At 37.4% G+C, this 24,483-nt stretch overlaps 2 protein-coding genes across 2 annotated transcripts in view; both read left to right on the top strand.

Annotated features, from left to right (window-relative positions):
- The window catches only part of cngb1a (cyclic nucleotide gated channel subunit beta 1a), a 50,662-nt gene extending 48,908 nt beyond the window's left edge, over positions 1-1,754 (top strand). Inside the window, exon 39 of the mRNA XM_084123503.1 lies at positions 1,434-1,754. The gene's annotated coding sequence lies outside the window, so the exon portion shown is untranslated. The remainder of the gene's footprint in view (positions 1-1,433) is intronic.
- Positions 1,755-9,971: 8,217 nt separating this feature from the next.
- kifc3 (kinesin family member C3) overlaps positions 9,972-24,483 on the top strand; it is a 40,934-nt gene continuing 26,422 nt past the window's right edge. Inside the window, 3 exon segments of the mRNA XM_084124082.1 lie at positions 9,972-10,378; positions 24,282-24,349; positions 24,351-24,391. Coding sequence (XP_083980208.1) covers positions 10,079-10,378; positions 24,282-24,349; positions 24,351-24,391 — 409 coding nt within the window. The 5' untranslated portion in view covers positions 9,972-10,078.

The raw sequence follows: 24,483 nt of genomic DNA, 5'->3' as shown, positions 1-24,483 counted from the left end.
CCTCATCATAAGACAATGGTTTTGAGGTATTTGAAACATATTGAAGCCGATACATGGCCGAACCACACTACTGTATTATATTATTATATGAAGGTGAAGTGAGCTTCTGGGGAGTATTCCAGAAAGAAGGGTAAACTTACTGTCATATAAACCCAGAACTCTCGGTTGATTAACCCTCACCTTTCTTATTCGGCTATCGGTTCTAAAACCTTGTCCAGGAGTAAGTTCAGTCAAATCAAAGTATGTTCACCAAGGAAATCACAAATAAATGCATCAGAGTCATCAAGGAAATGGATGCTAAGAAGAAGCACGCTTTATGCTGCGTTCGCGCCATGTCGTAATACCGTAGGCATGTGACGTCTAATCATAGCTGTTCACGTCCTCGGACTGTGAATTATGCAACACTACCAACACCTAAATCAGTCTGCAGAGGTGAGCGGTTCTGCAATAATGTTTTAAGATCATGTTCTAATCTTTATTCAGTGTTTTTGTTACTGTAGACAAGAATTATCTAAATTTATGAATTAAAAAAGAAAGACTGATTGAACAAAAAACAGTGCTTGCAAAGATAATATGGCTGTATGAATTTGTTATGTTTAGTCATTTTGCTTCCAAATTTGTCCCATATGTATTTTTTATATGTATATGTATTTTTTATATTTTTATATTATAGAATTACATTATATAGAACAACTTTTGAATGCAGATCCACAATGTGTGTGATGAGAATAAAACAGTAAAATTAGAGTAATAAAATAAAACAGAGAATAAAGTTAATAATAAACATTGCTATATGATATAATAAAAAAAAAATGTATGACCATATAATATTGTGTGAAATCTGTCATGCCAACTGAAGCCTCATCAATTAGGCATGCATGTATTGAATAACTCTGAACTAAACTAACCCTGAAAGTTACCTCAGTTTTTGGAACCAAGAGTTACTTATCTGTAAACGTATACCCGGGTATGTGACATAACCTGCTTTCTGGAATAACCCCCTGTGGCAAGCAGAGCAGGCCTAGAGCCGTGGGAACAGAGCGAGGCCGTTGTGCGAGTGCTATTGAGCGCCACACCGGTCGCGAATGACCACAGTACAAGTTCCCACGGCTCTCGGCCCCGCACTGCTTGCCACACCCACCAACATTACTTAAACTCTCCTCCTAACTGCCATTGGACAGATAAACGAATAGCCCCACCTCAAAGTCCCACCATTGGTTGAGGCAGTAATGTTTTGAAATCTCCACAGTGTTCACATTTGTCAGTGGAATGAACCTGTTTGCTCACCTGTAGCAGTATTTCAACATGGGAAAATGACACACATCACCTTTTACTTCCCTTTAAGGACTATGATAGATGTTTAGGACTGAAGGGCCATTAGGGTCAGCTGAACTCCCTGTGTAATGGAAAGTAATCTTGACTATTTTCCACAGTACATGCTGCTCTAACTCCAAGACTGCCTGCTGCTCTGCATTTATTCCAACATCCTGTCTGTTACTGCCTTAGCAGATTCCCTCTGTACACAAGCTCTTGTACACACATTTACACAATGACCTTGTACAGTTATTTCTAGTTATTTCTAATATATATGTTGAATGTATAATTCACCAAAAAAGAAATTCCTGGCATCATTTACTCAGCCTCATGTCGTTCCAAACGTGTTTGACTTTTTTCTTCTTCTGTGGAACATTAAAGTAGGCTAGTTTAAAATATTTGGATATATTAAAACATTAAACTATTTTGAGAAATGGAAATCAGTGTTTGTTTTTTATTTTTTCCTTTTTGTTTTGTTTTTACATACAATAGAAGTCAATGGTCACCAACACTGTTTGGGTTAGTAAATAATGGTGGAATTGCCACTTTTTATTAGACTATCCCATTAACATTATCCCATTCATTTCTGTCTAGTGATATTATATATACATATACATGTTACAAAGTAATGTTATGCTACATTGGCAGGTGGGATTTTCATGCTTTCTTGAATTTTCAGAAAGCTGAACAAATTTGTTATGGTCTCTCTCTCAAAAGTCACATGGTGAAAATACCCCGCTGAGATTTCCGTGTGCTTTGATATGTAGGCTACTATGAGTACTAATCAATTATGAATGATTTTTTAGTGTTTCCAGGTCAGTTCATGGTGAGGTGAATGGACAACAAAAGAATCTATAAATGGAAAGTTACTGCATACTTTTAATTTGTATTTGTTAAGAATCCTTCATTTGCGTCTCACACAGCCCTCATTTCTTTGTAAGAGGTTAGAAGACGAATAGGCAGGAATTAGGTTGATTGTATGTAATAGGCTAGCTGGTCTATTTTTATACAGAAGCAAGATTGCTTGAGCCCTGTGACGGGACCAACTAACTATTGCAGTGTAGCTTACTTTTTGGTCCCAGGAGAGAGGGCCAACCCGTAAAGATTTTGTCTTGGGAGGGTGCTGTGAATTTAAACTGATAAAACCTGGATAGGCTATGTGGGGAAAAAAAAGTGAACTAGTAAAACAGCTCTAAATGCTCCTGGAAATCCCTTATCCAAGTCAGACACAGACTGAGACATACTCACTGACAGGAAGAACACAGGAAGAATGAGGAAGAATGAGGATTTTTTCATTGTTTCTTTCTTGCTCCACATGACCATAGGCAGGAAATATGTAAAGGCGGGAATCTGAGGGACAATCCTGGGTTTGTTAAGTGACTGCTGAACAACTAGGCCTACACTTTTTACAGCATCATGCAGGGGCTGTTAAAGAGTCCATGCATTGTCTATAATCTTAAAGCAGATGTAAAAGCACAAGCTGTACTCTTATTAAAAATGGTGTCAAGCAATATGCTTCTTTAAAATGTATCCACATGTGTAAAATGCTAACATCTTTGAACATATTTTACTTGTAGCTTCTAAATAAAAGACATGTATCCTACCTACAGTGACAGTTCTTGTAGTAGTGTGTATTATTGCAAGTCTTTTTAACATCAGGAGGGCTGACTTGAGAGTTTGAGTTAATGAGGACTGAACGGTGGCCTGGAAACGCGGTCATTTTTCCTACATGAACAGGAGGAGCGAGCGTTTGCGTCACTGCAGTCAGCTGTGCGCGCGCGTCTCGTGCTGCATGTTTCACTCAGGCGTGTTTATCTTCACTTCACGGGACACTTCTAAACTTTCAGCTCTTCAGACCGCGAGACCGAACACTGCTTTTTCAACAAGTGGGTAAAAGAGTGGAATAAAACTTGAAGGAAACGGCTTAAGGAGGAAACCGGGCGGAGGAAGGAGTTTGGCGTGCTGGCCTGAGACGTAAGCACATTCTTTCACTTATATGCAGCACATGCTTCATACTTTAATGTTATGAGGTATATTAAAGCGCTATGTAGTGAAACCATGGCGACTTTATAAAACAAGTGTTAGAAATAGGCTACAAACTGTCACGGTTATAGCCAGTTCTGTTTTTTCGCCAGTAGCCTACTGTCAGTCCTGCAAACTAATTTAATAAAGTAAATATAAGTTGCAGAACATCCTGAATCATGAACTAAACATCCCGTTTCTCGGTTCAAAATCAAAATATCGGCTTGCGTTTTGTCGAAAGAGCGGCTGTATCTTCTCTAGTCTAGACTGTTATTATTATACCTCTATACGTGCCTAAGCCTTCAATTATAAACTACACTGTGTGTTCATCAAACAACCGTTTTAACTGGAAAATTACGGTTTGTATTTTGGGTGTATCAAAGTCCGGGTGTGCCCGGTACAAATTTCAACGGATGTTCACTGAACTAGTCATCATGTCAGTTTGGAAAAGTCATATCAGTTTAGACTGGCTCATGAAAAACGCCGTGAGAGGTTTACACTGCTGCATTCCCGATAGCACAAATGCATCTTGGAGATGTCTATTTGATGTCTGCATTGACATCTGCAAGATGTTGGCGAATTTTTTCGAGTGTTTGCTCGTCTGCAATACGTCTCTGACGTTTCCTGTTAGATGTCATTTAGATGCCTAACATTTTGAAGATGTCTTTAAGATGTTTAAGATTTAGAACAAAACTGCCTTTTCTAGGACGTTTATCAGATGTGTTTACACCGCAGATGCTTTCCAGATTAACAGATCTTTAGCAGACATCTTACAGATGTAGCCTACCTCAGTACCTGCGCTGTCTTTTAGATAGTGACTCAAGTTGTTGATTGAACTTGATCAAGTCGAGTTTGAATGCTGTTCTGAACAGCGCGTTCTGTTTGTAAAAACTATCCAGTTGTTTATGTCCATTGGACAGTTCTGACATTTACTCAACCTCATGTTAACCATAGTGTCTTCTGAAGCCATACAATAACTTTTTGTGAGAAACAGACCAAAATGTAACTTCTGTACTCATAATCTGACCCCACTTTAACTATTAAACTTTAAACTTTTTTTTTTCTTGCTCAATTCTGAGAAAAAATTGAAAGATATAATCATAGACCTACAACTGCAAGATATTAGATTGAAATTCTCAGGGGGAAAAAAAAGAATTGCGAGTTTTAATTTCACAATTCTGAGAAATGTCAGAATTGTAATCGGATTTGTAAGATAGTCACAAATACCTTTTTTGTTTTATTTTTATTCCATAGCAAAAAAAAATACCCAGAATTGCGAAATGTAAACTCGGAATTCTGAGAAAAGTCAGAATTGCCGCAATTACCTTTTATATACTATATATGTTTTATTCTATGGCGGGAACAACCTTCTATGTATGTGGAATCAGTAGACTGAATATAGCTTTTGTGTTATTTTGAAGAAAAAAAATGTGTTGCTTTTAATGTCAAAAAACGAGCGCAATGCAGCAAAAATAGAATGTTTTTTCACTGTTTTGCACCATGAGTAGTTTTTTTTTTTTAAGCAAGATGCATCATTCAGACACCAAAAAAACTATCTATGCTAGAAATGCGTAACTGCCATTACAATGCATTGCAGACAGCACTTTGTCAGTTATAATCCGTAGGTTTTTCCGTTTGATGGGGTGTGATACTGAGTGCGTAGACGTGTTGAGCCGCTTTGTCCAGTTTGTATTCTATCAATCCCGAATATGCCCTTAAGAACATTCCTTAGTGAGGAGTCAGTGAGAACAAACTATGGCACTGACACTTTTCTTCCAAGAGTCCTGTGTGTACACGTGTGTGTTTGTGTGTTGTGATGAGGTGGAGAACAAACACACTGTAACTTGTTTGCTGTCAAAATGGATGCCTGTCATGTCTTGTTTTCCTCAGGCAAACCAAGCTGACCAAGGGAATTCCAATACTGCTGTACATGCTCAGAATCCTGAGTGTGTCTGATTTATGAGTGAACCGTTCATTTGAATTGTTTTTTCTCAGTCTGAATGATTTATTGTCAGTCTGTATCAAAATGATTTTAAAAGACATATCTACTCATTACAAATGGAAAGAAATTCATCAGAAAGTGTGAGATTATTTTTTTAAGCTTTTTTTGCAGTTCACTTATGCATCACAAATTGTATATTACATGCATATTCTATTAATATGGGCTTAAATTGGCATGCATAATAATAAGACAAATGACAAAAATGTTGTTTAAAATTGTTTACTTTTAGATTGAGAACAACACATCATACTTTGGGACGCTGCTGTCATTGCTTGAAGTCAACTACCAGTTATTATTGCATGATGCTGCATTTAAAATGACAGTTTTTAAGAAAGTAATGAGTGACATCACTCGTGGTATCACCTTAATTTTGGTTAGTCATATAATTAAGGAATATCCTATGTTACATAGTACCATTTTCTTTTCCCTAATTATACATTAGTTCAACTGTGTAAACAACATAACTTCCTGAGACACCCTGTCACACCCCTCTGTATACTGGCAATACAAGGAAGACTTCATGTTACATAATTGCAATGAATCACTGTCCTCTATCCAGGAAACCAGCTCAGACCAACAGATGGCGCTGTGCTCCATGGTCTCTCAGCATTTATGGGCATGAATCTTCAATAGGCCAAAGAAACTTGCAAAGCTTTTTTTTTGTGGCTACAGATGTCCTTTATTGGCATTGATGGTTCCATGAAGAACCTGTAACATCTATGGAACCTTTTCAATGCACAAAAGGTTCTTTATACTGGAAATAGGTTCTTTAGATTATAAAATGTTCTTCACACGAAGAAAAAATGGTTGTTTTAATAACTGTTCACTTAAACATTCTTTGGGGTAAGTGAAAGAATCAGTTTCATTGGTCGACTCTAAAACATAAAATAATGATGTTCTTATTTTTTGGCATTTGAGTTTTAACAGCCTAAAATACGTGTTGCTCTTATTTTTCCTTTCTTATTCTCTGGCAGTCCCTGGGCAGAAGTAAACTTTACTGGGTGCTTCTGTAAAAAGCAATGTGTGCAACAGATGTCAGACACCCAGAACATGTCTGGACGTACATATATGCCTGTATGCCTCGGCGGAGACTCTGACTCACTCATGAGGTCAATGCTCACTGGCAGTAGGTTGGGTAAAACCTGTGTTTCCACTGTTTGACTTTTCATAGTTTACACTTATCCTGACTTTTCTGACCTGTGCTGCCAAGACCAGTATCCTCCAAAGAAACCAGTTCCTTGAAAACGTATGCATTCAAGCTGTTTCTCTGACAAGAAGATAAAAGTTGAGGTGTTGCATCATACATTGGTTGACATTAACCCTGTAATTTTGAGGTTTCCCACCCTTTTCTGTTACTCTGTAATTTGCTCCTGAAATAGCACACACTGAGGCCATTGTGTGTCAGCAATGCTAAATTCATCGCTGTGTGGAGACGAGACACACTGAGAGGTTGTACAGTGCTGACTTTCCCTTTCTGAACTCAATGTCTCTTTGCATTAATTGTGAAGGGCTTGAATGAGAGTGGTGGCATCTGTCAGCTTTTCCTAATCCCACTGCTCACTTTGCTGAAATATTTCTGTTCTAAGCTGCTTAACCGAGGTGGTCGTGTTCGGCTTAGCCTCTTAACTTGAAGTTGCATACCTGTGTGTTTGCATAGCACCTGCACACACACTTTATAATTCATTGATGGATCAAGTTAACTGAGATTCCACTGAAAGTTTTGTGCAAATATTTGTCTTTCATGTTTTCTTTGGAGCTAGATCTACAGTTGCACCAAAAAGTATTCGGGTCACTTAAAATGCATTGCATATATAATTTCATTGCATTTGATAACAAAATATTTAACCAACTTGCATTTATTTAAAAAAGATAACACAAGCATACCTTTTAATAAGAAAAACTTTTCACAAAAAAAGCCTTATTAGGTTTTAAATGATAAAAAAAACTATTGTTCAAAATAAAAACAGAAATGTTGACACTTTCTAGTTGTCAATTAGTTAATTGTTTATGTGATGATCTAGACATGAACTTGAGGAGAACTGTCCTTATACAACATCAGTTGGTTCAATGTCTATGCAAAAATGACTCCAAAGAAAAGTTAGTTCTGAGGAAAGGTCTCAAACATGGTTTGATATTTCGTTATCTAAATATAATATTTGTTGCCATCATGATTTTCCAAACCCTTATGATTTACTTTGAACTCAAAAGGAGATATTCTGAAACTATCTACTTTATTAGATTTGTATTGTTTTATTTTATGCTGAGGCATAGCAGCACTAGAGGCGTTGTGTTCATTGACCTATCATATAATTTCATGTTTATTGCCTTTTATCAGCTAAGCTCACATATCACATAACAACACGCATAACACCAGTACAGTGAACGGAAAAATCCTTTAAAAAGTAGTTTGAATTTGGAATCTTGGAAAGTTGAATCATAACATGACAAATTTTAAAATAAATAGATTATATATGTAATAATATCTGAGTGAAAATCTCAAATTCTTCTGGGAAAAAATAACTTTTAGACTTTTGGTAATCTAACTCTGCATAGATATGTTAATATATTGATTCTTGTATCATTTCTAATGGAATATATGAAGAGTTCAGATGCAAAAGCCTCTAAGTGCCATCTGAAATTTTCTTCTAGAATGATCATTTTTATCAAGCTCGTATATTTAAGTTCATTAATTTCACTAAAATGGCAAATCAAAATACCTATGAACTGTCATTTAAGTGAAATTAATTAACTTAAATATACAAGCTTTATAAAAATGATCATTCTAGAAGAAAATTTCAGATGGCACTTAGAGGCTTTTGCATCTGAACTCTTCATATACAATCCTAATGTACAGTAGTATAGTGATATGGAAGATGCCGCATATAGTTACCATTTGCATTGTATTGCATTGGTTTGGTGAAGTAAGGTGGCCTCTCAGTGACCTGTTTCGTGCTTTGTCAACACTTATGAGATATGGTTCTAGTGGAGCCATATTCTTATTTAATTGTTTTATTATTATTTCCAATGAAGTATATTGCAGTGCTATCTTTTATAACCCTGATCTGATTGTACCTTTAATTGGTTTGATCACAGACAGATTTCACTTATTGCTCTATTAAAATACTGCATTTGTTTGCAGTGAAATTATTTTAGAATTTTTTTAATAAAATGTTCTATTTAGTCTGTTGATCTGTAACTACTGTATTGGTTAATTTGGTTAGAACAGGCATTCTTCTTGTTTGTCCTTGGTCTGACTCTAAAGTAGCCTATGTGATAGGCCCCTAAAAAGGGTAATGAACCAGAAGGTCTTTTGTTAGTCCGCACTCACACAGTGAAAGTGACAGTTCCCCCCTGAAGTTTTACCACAAAGCTGCAGTGATCCGTTATGACCACAAATCAAAATTCAGCCTTCAATATTGACAATGTCAGTTTTCATTGTGAGCCATTCTTTTGGTCGTCCATTTCCATGTTATTTTCTATTCATTGTCACACAGCAGAAACATATTGGTAAGTTTGTAAGGCGCAGTTCAACTAGGTCATCTCACCATGGCAACAACCAATCAGGGACCAGCTTCTTTATGCTCAGAGGTGCATTTAAATTTTTGAGTTGATTTTCCTTTTTTTGCATAGATACAAACACAGTCGTTACATCATCGGCTAAGAGACGCTTAGCTCTCATGTACTGTAGTGACAGATGGACACCATGAGAATAGGGAGGGAGAAAGAGTGAAATGCATTTTCTCTCTCAGCAGAGGTGTGGGACTTCACTTCACCAGCAACGCAGGAGCAGCCGGGCTGTGACCGTTTGGAGTTTGCCCATACTTATGAACCACAAACTGGGATAAAGATAACAGAAGGAGTGGTCTGACCTGTGAACCATAACAAAAAAAACATAAAACCATTAGTGACGCAAGAGGAGGTTAAGATTTGTTGGATATCAGCTTGTGCCAATGGCGATTATGACTCTGTTTGGATGAAGAATTTAATGATTACTCAGTCGATCTGATTTCTGTGGAATACACCCGTTGTGTTATCAAGGTTACCTTTGGAAGTTCTCCAAGAGGCATGGAGATGTGAAAGATAAGGACCCAAACATTCAAAAGCCTTTCCTGGTTAGCAAACCATCTACTCATCTATTATTCCGCAAGTATGCGTGTGTTTGCATTGGCTAACATGAGCTTGTTTATCAGGGTGTGTCTTTATAGATGTGCCCAGGTAGGTTAAAATGGCTTTGTGGGCTTTAAAAGCAGGTGTGCATTAGTCGGCCCTCCCTCATCCACTCTCGGGCGAGATTGGGAGATGTGAGAGGCCATCTCATTTGCCTATCAGATCACGGACAGATTATCTGTCTAAATGAGCATTAGAAGAAGCTCTGAGGCATCGGAATAACATGTACTGAGCAGTTTTACCATGTAGAAGGCATTTTCCTTGTGAATACAACAAAGAACTGGCGATAAAAGAAGCAAAAGGCAACTATTATTGGGGAACTTCATTCCAAAACTGGTTGTTTGGATTTGTCCTTCTTTTTGGACTTCAATTTGACAGAAAGGCTCACCATTACACATGCACAGCGCAGTAGAGCTGATATCACAATTGTAACTTCAACCAGAAGATAGTGTTCTGTGCCGGCACTGACCCTGAAACGAGATCAGCCGGAATGTCTTTTACAGGTTACTCCATCTCTGTCTCTGACTGAACGTGTTGGCGGACCCGTTCGTGACGTTAATAGTCAGCACCACCATGTATGTGCTGTGCACCTTGGTGTTTCTGTCTATACACAGCCTGTTTAGGAGACCCAGGGACCTGGAATCCCCTGAACCCAAGGCGATCGAGGGCCCTGAGCAACACAGACAGGATTTAGCCAAACCGGGGCGCAAGAAGAGGAACAAGCACCCCTCGCCTGGAAGTTCTGGAGCATTAGAGACCTCAAGGGTCCTTAGAGAGCATGACTTTGAAAGATGCCTGGATGGACCCTGCAGAGCAAGTAAAAGAAGATCTTTTCACATAGATAATGTGCACGAGAGGAGGAAGAGATCACAGGTGAGATTGAAAATGGAGATCAGCACAGTTTGAGGTTGATCTTCAATGTTGTTTACTTTGCTGATACATGATCACCGTTCAATCAAGCTTATTTAAAGTTATTGTTGTTTTTGACTGATCCGTTCAGGAAAATCTCCATTTAATCCAAAATGTGGTTATTTATTCATTGGTTTCTTCTCATTATTTATGAGTGTTGTATTATTGATTTGGTAAAACATCAGATTCTTCGATGGTAGAGCTATTTTAGCCAACTGGATGTGTTTCAAAACGTCTCATCCCTTATCCAATTGCTTTTTAGTAGTTTTGTGCGATCAGTTGCTTCTAGAGTAATTCAGAATGTGAATGACTTGTAAATATCAGTATGTTTTTTTTGCAGAGTGTACATGGGGATTTTCTTGTGCCTGGAATGATTATTATCATCCTGTCCCTCTGCTGTCCCGTTTCTAATGTTCTTTGCTGTCTGATGGACCGTTTTAGCAGATAAAATCCTGAGTGGTTATGTAAGCAGTGGGTTAATCAGAGAGCTCCCTGTCCTCTTTAATCGTAATTTAATTCATACGTAATGCACTCAATCTACTGTTGTTCTCTTGCCTCAATGTTCTTTGCTTTCACTTGTTGGATCAGCAGAAATCTCTCCTAGCTGGAATTGGTTTTACTGAACGCTTATTCCACCAGTACCATCAATTCTAGGAAAAATCCTTCATTGGTTGCAGTGCTCCCCTCGCCAATAGATGGTTTCATGAAGAAACTTTACCATCCATGGAACCTTTCCATTGCACAAAATGTTTTTAGTGGATAAAAGGGTTCTTTAGATTTTTACAATTTTTAAAAAGAAATATGGTTCTTCTAAAACTGTTCACTGAAAGGATTTTGGGGGAGTCAAAAATGGTTCTTGTTTGGCATTGCTGCAAAAAAACAAAACAATTTGGAGCCTTTATTTTTAAGAATGTAAAGAACCCTTTTCCACTATAAAAAACCTTTTGTGCAATGGAAAGGTTCCATGGATATTCCTTGGTCTATGTAGGTGAAAGCAACTAGGTCAGTTCCACATTTCATAAGACGTACAGGATGTTTCAGGGCTGTCAAATTAAAATTTAAAATTTGAAATATTCATCGAATTTAAAATAAAAAATCCACATTTTAATGTAAAATCGGTGCATTCAAATTGTAGGTGTGCTTCAGACAGCCTTATTCGTGCCGCACGAGATACGATGAGAATGTATTTTGGGGGGACTTTTTTGAGGGGTTTTCCATTCCACTGCATCTCATGTTTTCATACGCTAAAACTGTGTGATCTGCGCTTCGGCTCTTTGTATTAAACTATGTATAAATGCATGATGCTGTTTTGTTCGTAATTGTTTATGCAATTTACAAAGTTATATTTGATTTATAAACGTTAGTTTAAACATTATACACTTTGTTTGTACAGACAGTTGTAATTTCATTGCTTTGATAAACAATTTAATGCGGTGCATTAATATTTTGCTCATTGCGCCCACTTGTGCCCTCAGTAGACAAGCCAAAAGCTTCTCTCCACCTAACTGAAATTATGCCTTTTAAATTTAAATATAATTTGAATACTAGTAATATATTTAAGGATAAAATATGAAATTTGTTTTTCAGCCATTTTGACAGCCCTTGTGCATTTTGCAATCTAAACATTGCCACAAGTGACGCTCTCATTACCATAAACTGAGAGCTTTATGGAAAGTTTTGTCTTGCAACAGTAACTGTTTGAAGAGAATCTTGCTCAGCAAGTGTTTATGACTAGATGTCACAAAAACATTGTCATAGTTACTGTATTTGACAGGATCTGTCGCTTGTGGTGTAAAGCACATCAAGACTGAGCATTTTCAATATGTTGGCCAAGCATCTGTTTTTGCATACTTTTTTAGAGCATGTTTCAGGCCATAATGGTATTCTGGGACATCACTTTTGCCATGTTGTCATAATCATTAAAGTTAATGAGAGCTTTTTTGTTGGGAAACCAGATGTAGCTCAATTATCAGTACTTTAAAGGGACATTGTGTAGGAATTTCTCCCATCTAGCGGTGAAATAGTATTTTGCATTCAAACAAATAGTGCTCTCCAGCGCCTCACATTTTCAAATGCGTGTTGCATCTACGGTAGCCGTTATGTACCAAAAAGCTATGACAGGATGTCTTATAATAGCACTTCATCGAGTTTTCCTTCGGGTGAACTGGTTTATTTCAAACAAACTGCAACTTGACACAACGAACAAACGAATGTTACAGTTTTGAACAAACAAAACTTACAACCTTGTTTTTAGGGCCTTCTCTACTTTACTCAGTAGCTGCTATTCATCAAAGAGTCTGTTTAACTTTTAACTATAAATGTTCTACTGTCTATATAATAAAGTTCACAACCAAGCAATGAAAAAAAGCTTGTAATTAACACTAGAAGTGCCATGGCGGTCATTTTGACCATTTTGAATTTTATATCTGTAATAACTTTGTTGAAAAAATAAATAAAATCCTGCCGGTACCTGACTTTTCCTAAAAGTGTCCGTATTTTCATTTAAAATGTTTTTCATATAAATTACACATAAGGCAAAAAAACAAATGAACATATTTACCTATTTCGGCCATAGACGGTCATATTGACCGCACTGAATTTCGCGGTATTATTATAGGCTATACCAATATACACAACAATAAAATGTGGTAAAAAAAATACACAAAACATATTCAACAACAAATCATTTAAATGTAATGATATTCAGAACAGAACAAGAATGAAAAAATAACTATAAACAAGCCAAAATTAAATACTTTATAAGCGAAAGTGAAAGTAAGCTGCGTTAGGCTCACGTAACTCTAATTAGAATCAAAATGTTTCAACATTTGCAATGTATTTGGATGGTAAACTATTCTTTATTATAGGCTTTGTACTTCACTCACGTTCCAATATCGGCGGAAAAATCATCCTCTTCACACGTGCAAAAATGGTACGAATTGTACCAGGCTACTGACTATATAAACAGAGCAGTGGAAGTGGAGCAGTGGAGCAGTTAGGTTGACTATTTTATTATGGCTATAATGAACAGGCTGCAATGTCAAGATGTGTGTGTGTGTGTGTGCGGGTGCGGGCGCGGGCGCGGGCGCGATCGAACAGTGGATGAAAACATAGGCTACTCTGTAATTTTGTTCAGGACATCTACGGATATTATTTATTTATACAGGCCGTGCAGAATTATTAGGCACGTTGATTTTCTGATCATATTTTATTCCCAGGAACATTTAGCCAATTCCAAACCATATTAATCTTAATAACTACTATTAATTTTGTATTTAATCATTTATAAGTGATATATAATTGTTCATGAAGGCTGGAAATGAAAAATGTCTTATTTTCAGGTGTGCAGAATTATTAGGCAAGTTTTCTTTTACAGATAAAATAAGCCAGAAAAGAGATTTAACTCAGACTGAAAAGTCAAAAATTATTAAATCCCCATGAGAAGAATGCAATACTAGAGATTGCAGTTAAGGCATGACCATTGGACAGTGAAATGCTCATTGGGTCAGCAGGGTCAGACAAAAACAGGTGGAGAAGAAAAAACACATGTTAACTGCAAAAGAATTAAGAATTAAGATGAAGAATTAAGTGTGAAACCATCAGGAACCCTTTAGTCTTCAGCGCCACCATTTTCCAGAGCTGCAACCTACCTGGAGTCTCCAGAAGTGCAAGGGGTCAGGGTCTCAGAGACTTGGGTTAGGCAAATAATCCTAAAAAATGACCCCCACTTAATAAGAGGCACAAGCTGAAGTGTTGTAAAATACATGAAGACTGTTTTTTTATAGGCTTTATAGACAGACAGATTGAGAGTGACTCTTGAAGGACCAGCACCACATCCTCTTCTACCACTATTTGAAGAATTCATCTTCCAGAATACGTTTTAATAAGTTTTGTGAGTTAATTTTTAGTCCATCTCTGCAAAACGGACTTCAGGGTAGGAGATGGACTAAAAATAAACTCACAAAACTTATTAAAACGTATTCTGGAAGATGAATTCTTCAAATAGTGGTAGAAGAGGATGTGGTGCTGGTCCTTCAAGAGTCACTCTCAATCTGTCTGTCTATAAAGCCTATAAAAAAACAGTCTTCATGTATTTCACAACACTTCAGCTTGTGATTCTTATTAAGAGGGGGGTCATTTTTTAGGATTCTTTGCCTAACCTAAGTCTCTGAGACCCTGACACCTTGCACTTCTGGAGACTCCAGGTAGGTTGCAGCTCTGGAAAATGGTGGCGCTGAAGACTAAAGGGTTCCTGATGGTTTCACACTTAATTCTTCATCTTAATTCTTTTGCAGTTAACATGTGTTTTTTCTTCTCCACCTGTTTTTGTCTGACCCTGCTGACCCAATGAGGATTTCACTGTCCAATGGTCATGCCTTAACTGCAATTTCTAGTATTGCATTAGTATTGCATTCTTCTCATGGGGATTTAATAATTTTTGACTTTTCAGTCTGAGTTAAATCTCTTTTTTGGCTTATTTTATCTGTAAAAGAAAACTTGCCTAATAATTCTGCACACCTGAAAATAAGGCATTTTTCATTTCCAGCCTTCATGAACAATTATATATCACTTATATATGATTAAATACAAAATTAATAGTAGTTATTAAGATTAATATGGTTTGGAATTGGCAAAATGTTCCTGGAAATAAAATATGATCAGAAAATCAACGTGCCTAATAATTCTGCACACACTGTAAATGTATAATTAAACTTGTTTAAATGTACAGTTTGGTGTTGTTTTGTTTTTAAAAGATATCCTAATACAATAAATGCATTAATCTCTCAATTGGGTATTTATCATTAAAGATATAGAGTTTGGAATCTATTTGACCGCTTGCGGCAGTTCTAGTAGTTCTGGAATTCTGGCACTTCTAGTGTTAAGACCGTAACATTGACTTACCTGTCGAGAAGAAAACAGGCAACTTCAGCATCTCTTTTGAAAGCTTTCTCCTGCATTAGCTATCCCGACATTAACCCTTGTTTTTTGTAATCTCCGGTCACGATTCCTTTTACGGTCTATTTCAGACTTTTTGGACGACGAGGACTCCTTATCCTGTGACTCAGCATATGTATGAATGAACGGTGTATAAATAACCATACAGTGCAGCCTTTTAAACTTGCCGCGGCAGTGACAAGCCTCTCACTGCTCTGCTCCTCCGCTTCTGCTGGCTTCAGTCACGTGACGTTGGCTCTGAACGAAAACGCGTTGTGGAAACGCGTTGGCTTAGTACTTTTTGTCCCTCTCTGCTATTATAGTTTTTCAAGATAGCGGAACTACATGGAAGCCTCCGTGGACCTACCCGTCCCATGTATATAAAGATAATAAATTCTTCATTTACGAGGATAAGTCAGATAATTAGCAGAGGTATTTGTATACCATTGAGGACATATTTATGAATAAAAATAGTAATTTTAGATAATAAAATACCTTAAAACCTACACATTGTCCCTTTAAAGGGATAGTTCACCCGCATTCACTCACCCTCAAGTTGTTCCAAACCTGTATGAATTTCTTTCTTTTGCTGAACACAATAGAATATATTTTGAAGAATGTCAGTAACCAAACAGTTCATGGGGTCCCATTGATTTCCATAGTATTTTTCAATGTCAATGTGGCCCATCAGCTGTTTGGTTACCCATATTCTTTCAGCAGAAGAAATAAATTCATACATACACACACACAGAACTATCCCCTTAAGTGCTCAGTACTCACACTTGCAATGAGTTTCAGGGTGTTTTGTTTGACTTACCCACAGCCAGTGATCAGAATGACAGTATTGGATTATCATTAACAGGGAAAAATCCTGAGCTGACTCAGATTTGTCATCAAAGCTGACACTGAACTTTTAAGACCTTAATTAGTAAACTTTTAACGCATTCCTACAGACATTTTATTATGCTTTAAATGGATGGCTTTTACAGTCCTTTGGAAATGGTTTTGTAATGCTGACTTGACCATAAACCGATTTGTGCTCCGTTGAAGAGCAACCGCTCTTGCAGTGTTTATCAGCTAGTTATTCATATTCCTCTATTATATTCACATTCTCTATGTACCAGCTCAAGTTTGCGTTTGTAACCCAGTTACCTAGCAGTGCCTCAAAGAGTTTGGTCTCATGGGAGCAGAAGAATGGTGTCAGTAGTTACTGAGAGACCCGTCAATTAATACACCACACAAATGAGTGAGCAATTTCACCCATGTGACCAGCTTAAAGACGAGTATGCTTGTTTATTTACTTTGTAGTTAGTGCTTTGAATTTGATGCATAGAACATGATTTTTTGGAAGTAATGCTGTCAAAAATATTCAGAAAGATCTTTTGATATTTTTGTGTCACTTATGAATAAATATTCTTATTTATTCAGCTTTATAGTAAGTTTAATTAATTCATGCAATAACTTGAATACAACTCTTCTATGATCATGTTTCTCATTTCTGTATTCACACTTTTTGGTGGGGCTTAATATCAGAAAGATCAGGGTGATGCTACTAATCACTTTATTCTGATAACTGATCATAATGAAGGCTTCATGAAAAGAAGATTTTAAGTAGTTTGTTTCAATCTTTCTTAGAAAAATAAGTTGTCAAGACAATTATCGACTATTAATGTAATAATAATAAAATAATATAAAGTCATGTGGTGCATCCAACAAGCAGAAAACATAAAATGGGAATTTTTGTCTTTGTGACCCTCATGACTGTCAAGGTCAATGCGTCTCTTAAAATATTAGATAATTTGACCATTTTTTGACCAAGGAAATTTAGTCCAGAACTTCAGACTGTACAATGTCATATGTTGCGACTTCCCAAAATCTAAATTATATTCATGAACTAATATTAATTCATGATATTTATAAAAAAAAAGAAAAAAAGTTGTGTATACACACATATGCTCAAGGTGTAAGGAAAACGTTATTTTACTTCATAATTGACAGCTGAATTTAAACTTCTTAAAGTGGTATATATATTTTTTCAAAACCAAATGAAACTTACATGACTTGGAGTTTATGTTTAAGCATTTTAAACTAATTTTTCCTTTATCTCTTGTTTGTCATGTATTCCCGTGGCACAGCTGATACTCTAGGACACAAGGAACACCAAGGTTGGGTGTTCAATTCTTTATACCTAAAATGCACTGAAAGATGAACACATTTAATGAATAAATGTAAAATATTTCAGTGTGCCAAACAGTAGGCAGACACAAATGTTAGTGGAGTGAAAAGCAACACCGTGCTACATTTGTATGCTAAAATATTTATTTCAGTGGCCAGTCTGGTGATGGAGAAGGAGGAGGGAACTGTGGGATAGGAGGCGAAGGAGGGCAGAAACGCAGGGGGTGTGTGTGCGTGTGTGTGTGAGATGCGGCTCGGATTCCATCGTTACCAAGGAACAGCGGCAGGAAAAACGGCGTTGGTGTCAGTACGAGAGTGTGTGCGAGGAGAGAGGAGCTGCGTGTGTGTGTGTGTGTATGACACAAAGAGAGCGAGAGAGACGGCTTAGCTGAGATCGGCGACGTGTGTTTGTGTGTGTAAATGAGTGTGTGCTCACACTCCAAATAAAATCTAAAATGATGAAGGCATGAGCGACACCAGGATACCGCAGGGACAGAGGTGAGTTCAGAGATGGAGACGATGCAGAATTTTTTTGCTTAAACCACGTGTGCCATTTTTGTTCATATTCCACTTGTCCTGTCTAAGATACAGATTTTTTTACCTGTCTAATATTTAACACACATTGTCTTTCACGACACGCATGCAGAGGTCTAGTCGCTGGTCACTGCGTATGGTGTGTAATGTCCCTGTGTCCACCAGCGAAGACAGATGTTTGCTATGGAGGGATTTACAGGAACGGAGGGATGCGGGGATTTTACTCGTATGATGGGGGATGGGGAAGCTGTAATAACTGGATTCAGATTAATGTTTCATGGAGCTGTTCATAGCAGAGAAGTTGCATGTGCTTGCGTCCCTGTCTTTGTGTCTGTACAGTGATTTAGACAAAGCAATGCAGACAGACAGATGGAGAGACATACCGTACTCAGGGGGGGACTGCAGATTGAATGAATGATACAGGAAATCAGACAGACAGCGACAGACTGTTGGACCACAGGATTCATGAATCTGCTCACGGGTGACAGACTGTCTGTGCACATGCATGCATCCACTGAGATGAGTGATTGAGGAAAGAAATGGTCACTAACAGGATACGTTAATGAGAGCTTTTGTTTTATATTTTAATGATGAATTGATTGATTGATAAATTGATTGAAGAAAAAAAATAGATGCATGCATTTACATTGCTACCAACATGAAGGCATACTATTGTTTTGTATAAAGCTATTTTTTAAGTCTGTAATGCAACCGACTGACCACAGTCCTAACCCTTTTCCTAAAAATAAACTTTATGCAATTTAAAAATAAAAATATGAATCTTTTTGGATCCATCAGATCTATTTTTGTAATTGAGGACATGGGAAATTTTTATTTTATTATATTTTTTCTTTTTAAATGTATATTTATGTTTTTTATTTCATCTTTATTTTATTTTTTATTTCATTTATTTATTTGCTGACTTTAAGTGTACCATAATTATATATATATATATATATATACATATACATATATATATATATATATATATATATATATATATATATATATATATATATATATATATATATATATATATATATATATATATATATATACACCAACCTATAATGCATCAACACACTTCTCAGATATTAATTGTAATTTAGCAATTAAAGCTTTTTATTAATGATTAAGACCCCAAAGCATGATGTGCAAAAATGTCATAGTACACCTACATGACATATCCTATACATTAGCCTTTATTTTCCCTTATACATTGTTAATTAACTAATCAAAAACGCTGTGTTGTGTCTGGAAGGACTTTATCGAAATCCAACTAAACTAGTTGAAATCACTTCTATAAAAGGTAATCTCCTACTTTTAAGTATATTGTTTTGAGGTGTTTAAAGGTCTCTGTGCGTTCAGATGCGTGTAGTGTTTTGAATCCTCACTAGCGGGTTTGTACATGATTTTTTTTTTTTTGTCTCTGTGAATGTGGGTGGCAGAACTAAAATAGAAGATGAAGCACGGGGGAGAGAGAGAAACAGAAGTAGGCTAATGAGATTCACACACTCTGCAGTGTGTACGTATGCTGCTGAAGATGAAACCCATGTCAGTGTGATGGGAATAACCTCTTCCTCAGCCGAACAGTCGTTTTCAACCCAGCGTTTCTCAAGAGCTCGTGAAATGCCCATCTGTACTGGATGAAATGAATATCTGTGGTGTGCGGTTTCATCAGGGGACTGAAGCAGATCAGTCGTTTCATTAAAGCAGTCTGTGTGAGATCGTCCCAGGAGACCACCGTGAAACATCAGACGGGCCTGAGTGTTGGTTTACCAATGACGGAGTGTAAATTGACCTAAGGGAAGAGTGAGAAGGAGAGGGAAAGGCTCTGGGATAAATGAAATGTTGTAGTGTTTTGTTGTTTACTGTGAATTCTGTTGGATAATTAGTGGCTATGTCTGTTAGTACATGGCGGATCATCATCTGTCTGTACACCCCTGAAAAATGTATCCAGTAATTGGTAAAGAGTGACTTGCGTCAGAATCAAGAGGTCTGTGTACGGCTCCCTCTGGTGGTCAAAACACCGTAATGAGGACATGTTTCTTCATTGCAGAATTAGAGAGACCATTAAGAGTGTGTTTTCTGTCCCTAAAAGCACATTTCAGCTCTTGGGTTTCTTCTCAGGTGGAGTAAGGACTAACTTTGGGTCGATAGGAAGCTAAAAGAGCACTTATACATGTGTTTGAATGAAAAACAAATGCTTCTTGAGCTTTTCTCAGTGTTAACTTGTCTGAGCTATTTTAGCAGTGATGTTTATGTTGAAGTCATATGCTGTTGGAAATGTCCTACTGCAGTTGTGAGTATGAGCTCATTGTGTTCAAGTGCTGTTGTCGAGAAGGACAGGAATCAGGGACACCAGGTTTATTCTTGCCCCTTTATTGAGCTTTGCATAACAGGAATAAATTACATTTTAAAATGTATTACAATACAAAACGGCTGTTTAAAATTGTAATACTTTCTCACAATATTACAGTATTTGCTGTAATTTTGACCAAATAAATGCAGTCTTGATGAGCCGAAGACTTCTATCAAAAACATGAAAAACCCCAAACTTTTGAAAGGTAGCTTTTGTCCTCCATGTGAGCATGAGAAAATCTGCTGGAACTGTGCAGATGTTTTCCAAAATATCCGGGGAAAGTGAAGGTGTCCAGTGCAGGGATTGGACTTGGATCAGTCCAAAAATGTCTGCCCTGCCATCACGATGGAAAGAGGTCATTTGCTGTCAGCTTAAAGGATTATGGGTAAAATGAACTTGATGCAAGCTGCCTTATCTCTGAGGTGGAGACACACAACGTCTTCACTAACCTGTTAGTAAACAGATTCTTTTCTTTCTAACAACATGAGCATCATTTTGAAGATGTGGAGCGGTTGAGACTGTTTGTTTGTTGTGACTGGAGAGGATAAAGATGTTGTGTTGGATGGGATCTCTCATTAACAAGGGCCGGCTGGAGCGGGATCAGCCTGTGCATCCTCAGGACTGTAGGAAAACTGGATTCATGGTACAGTGTGTGTGTGTGTGTGTGTGTGTGTGTGTGTGTGTGTTGAAGTAAGCGAGAGACCAGCGTGAATAGAAGCCATGTAGTCTTCGAAGGGTTTTCTGCACTCCAGGAGGATTAGCTTCAGCGTGACTAGCGTGTGTTGTTGAGTTGAGACCTGGCAGCTTATTCTGCTATTCACCACTAAATTTCAGCCTCTGACCTTTTTTTTTTTTTTTTTTTTTAAGCCCAGACATGTTAAATCAGCCAATGACCCCTTGTACTGTGACAGAGGTTTTCTGTTTACCACATACTAGCTCAGGCTGAATATTTGGAGAGATTCATGATTATCCTATTAAAGGCTTTTTTTTATTAAGCTGCAGTGCTGAAATGGGTAATGCCTTGGTTATATTTCATCACAAATTTGAAGGGTGTGTTTTTTTTTGTTGTTTTTTTTATTTTTTTTATTATTGTTCTCTTATTTTTTTATGATAATTAAGCACCCCATTCACACACCCAATCTCGTTTTTGAAATAAGTCTCTTTTGCTCACCAAGGCTGCATTTATTTAATCATAAATGTAGTAAAAATGGTAATATTGTTATAAATTATTTCAATTTAAAATGACTTATTTCTATTTTATTATATTTTAGTGTGTAATTTATTCCTGTGATGCAAAGCTGAATTTCCAGCATCATTACTCCAGTCTTTAGTGTCACATGATCCTTCATTCTGGGGGGGATTGTGAAAACCGTGATCATTTATTTTCTGGATTTTTTTAAAATAGAAAGTTCAAAAGAACAGCATTTGTTTGAAATGGAAATATTTTGTCACTTGAATCAATTTAATGCGTATTTGCTGAAAAAAGTATTAATTTCTTTGAAAAAACATCTTAGTGACCAAAAACTTTTTCCACCAACAGTGGTTGTCTGCTACCCTGGTAATCCAGAGTTCTCGCAAGAGCACAAGTTGAATTTGCTCAGCGAGTTACTCGAGTAATGACGCTCATTAAATATGCCCCTCGATCTGAGCTGCACCAATCACATCGGGTTATCTGATATAGGCGGGCCAGAGGCGAGATGACGACAGCGCTGTGACGTCGAAGTCATTAGTAAACATTGCAAGATGGCTATGGATGAACACCAGTTGTTTGAAACGGCTTTGGCCGCTACAATGAACGAGTTAGACTTGGCTTTTTATCTAAAACAGGAACAGAAGACGCCGCTCGAATCGTTCCTTTGCAAGAAGGAAGTTTTTGCTCTTTTGCCGACCGGATACACGAAGAGTCTAATCTACCAGTTAGCTCCGCTGATAGCTAAGCGTATGGGGTTTATTGTTGTGATTGGTCGTAGTGTTATCCAATTGCGTGCAGTGAGATTTTCAAATGGCCGATTTTCATTAGTCGACGCCAGACCATTAATCTTTTAGATTTAGGTCTGGATTTCCAGGCTAATTGTCTGCTGGAATAAATATATTATATAGTACTAGTAAATACTGTTTTTTTTTTTTGTCCTTTTTTTGTGGGCAGATGGGGTCTGTTTGTAGAAGACATTATCGATAGTCAGTTATTAAGTCATTGGATGTCCAGGTTCTTTTGTCGTCTTGTCTGTCTGCAAGGAGCGTAATCCTCTTCTGTCAGTGTGACCTGTAGTCTGTGCGCTCTAATCTCATTTGTCATAACACCAATTGTGTTTATGGCCCTGAAGATTGTTCAGTTGGACGAGTTCTGGTCACGTGACTGCAGGAAGACGTGGGTATCATGCTGAGATTTCTGCAGTATTGCACCGCCATGGACCCTTTTCACTTTTCCAGGGTTCAACTTCTCAAAGCAGAAGTTAAACTTCTTGAGTGAAATTGTGTAAAATTATAATTTGTGTGTTCTCATTTTCTTCAATAGTAAAAGGAAAAGTCCACGATAGCATTTCTATGACTTTCCAAAAGAGGTGTTTTTCTTTTTGTGCAGGCCAATATGTCAGTACAAATAATGATCCAATTTAATGTCCATGTAAAATGTTATTATTAAGGGCACAAAAGGGCTTTCCATACTTGAAATAGTTAACCCTGGGTCATTGTAAACCCCAGGTAAACGGGATCCTTGCTACACGTTTCACACTGATCATAATTCAACTTGGGTTAACAATAAATCCTGGGTATTTATAAGCTGTCGTTCCTATATTTCTAAACCCTAGTTCAACGTTCTTATTTGCATATTTGCTGTGTCAGTGTCACTGACTGGACCAACACCGCTTGCGGTATGTTTACATGAAGCTCAAGCATTGCGCATTCTTATATTACATATAGCCGACTTAACTATCAAGTTTATCCTGAATAGTATAAAGGTAAGAACGATACTAGCCGCGTTTCCATTACCCTTCAAATTGCGCAAATTGAAATTGCGAATTGAAAATACGCCCAATGGAAAAACGTCAATTTCGCAAAAACTCCCATTTATCGCAAAAAAGTTTTTAAGCTTGCATGAGGTGGTTTTTCAGGCAATTCGAAAAAGGAATATTTCGCAAAACTGCAATGGAAACAGTTTTTGCGCATTTACAGTCACCTGACGTAGATGGCGCAGTGTGTTTGGACAGAATACGAGACAGAGTTAATTATTAAATTCATAAAAGACAAAAGAATTACAGGAATAATGGATTCTAAACCTCAAAGAAATGCCACAATCAAGACCTCGGAGCAGAAATGAGTAGAATGACTAATCTCGAGAGGAAAAAATTACATTTTAGTCACATGACATCGGTTAATGGAAACGCCGTCATTTCGCAATAGTTTTTTATCGATATTTAGAAAAAAATGCAAAAGTTTTGCGCAAATCTGTAATGGAAACGCGCCTACTGTCTCTTCTTCACTCCAGTTATAAAACTTGTCAGCATTTGACATTTTTCCAATCATTCACTGAATTTACTGTTTATTTACAATGCGCAGTGTTTCCGTGACACTCCGAAGCACGTAAATATAAGGCACGCGATTGATTGTCTGTTGCTAAGTGTCTAGCTGTAACATACTAACACCCTGTACAAGTTTGCCACTGCAATGCGGGGTTAACACAGCAAAAGCAGTGCTCAACCTGCTCCTGAGCCCCAGAAGCCCTAACCCCGCTTCTAAATTACAAGTGTGAAATGTTCCTTTGCCCGGGGTTAAAGAACGAAGATAGCCCAGGGTTAAGTGCAGTGTGAAAAGCCCTAAATGATCATTACTTGGGTATTTATTGGATTTTGTCTGGGTTTACAGCCGGTCCAGCGGAGTGGTCTGCTCGGCCCTGCGGTCATGTACAGCACACGAAAGACCTGGGACGTCGGCCTGCCTGCAGGAGCTCTGGAACAAAGACCTCTCATTGGATGGTAAGCACTGTCACATGGGTGGACTTAAACCGGTTTGGCAGCATTTTTCCGAGGATAGTTTAAATGTTTGAGTGTATGTAGTGGGGTTAGAA

Source organism: Abramis brama (assembly GCF_963993115.1).
Source record: "Abramis brama genome assembly, chromosome: 9".
Taxonomy (NCBI): domain Eukaryota; kingdom Metazoa; phylum Chordata; class Actinopteri; order Cypriniformes; family Leuciscidae; genus Abramis; species Abramis brama.
Note: the sequence above shows the minus strand (reverse complement) of the source record. Positions and strands in the feature narration are given on the sequence as shown.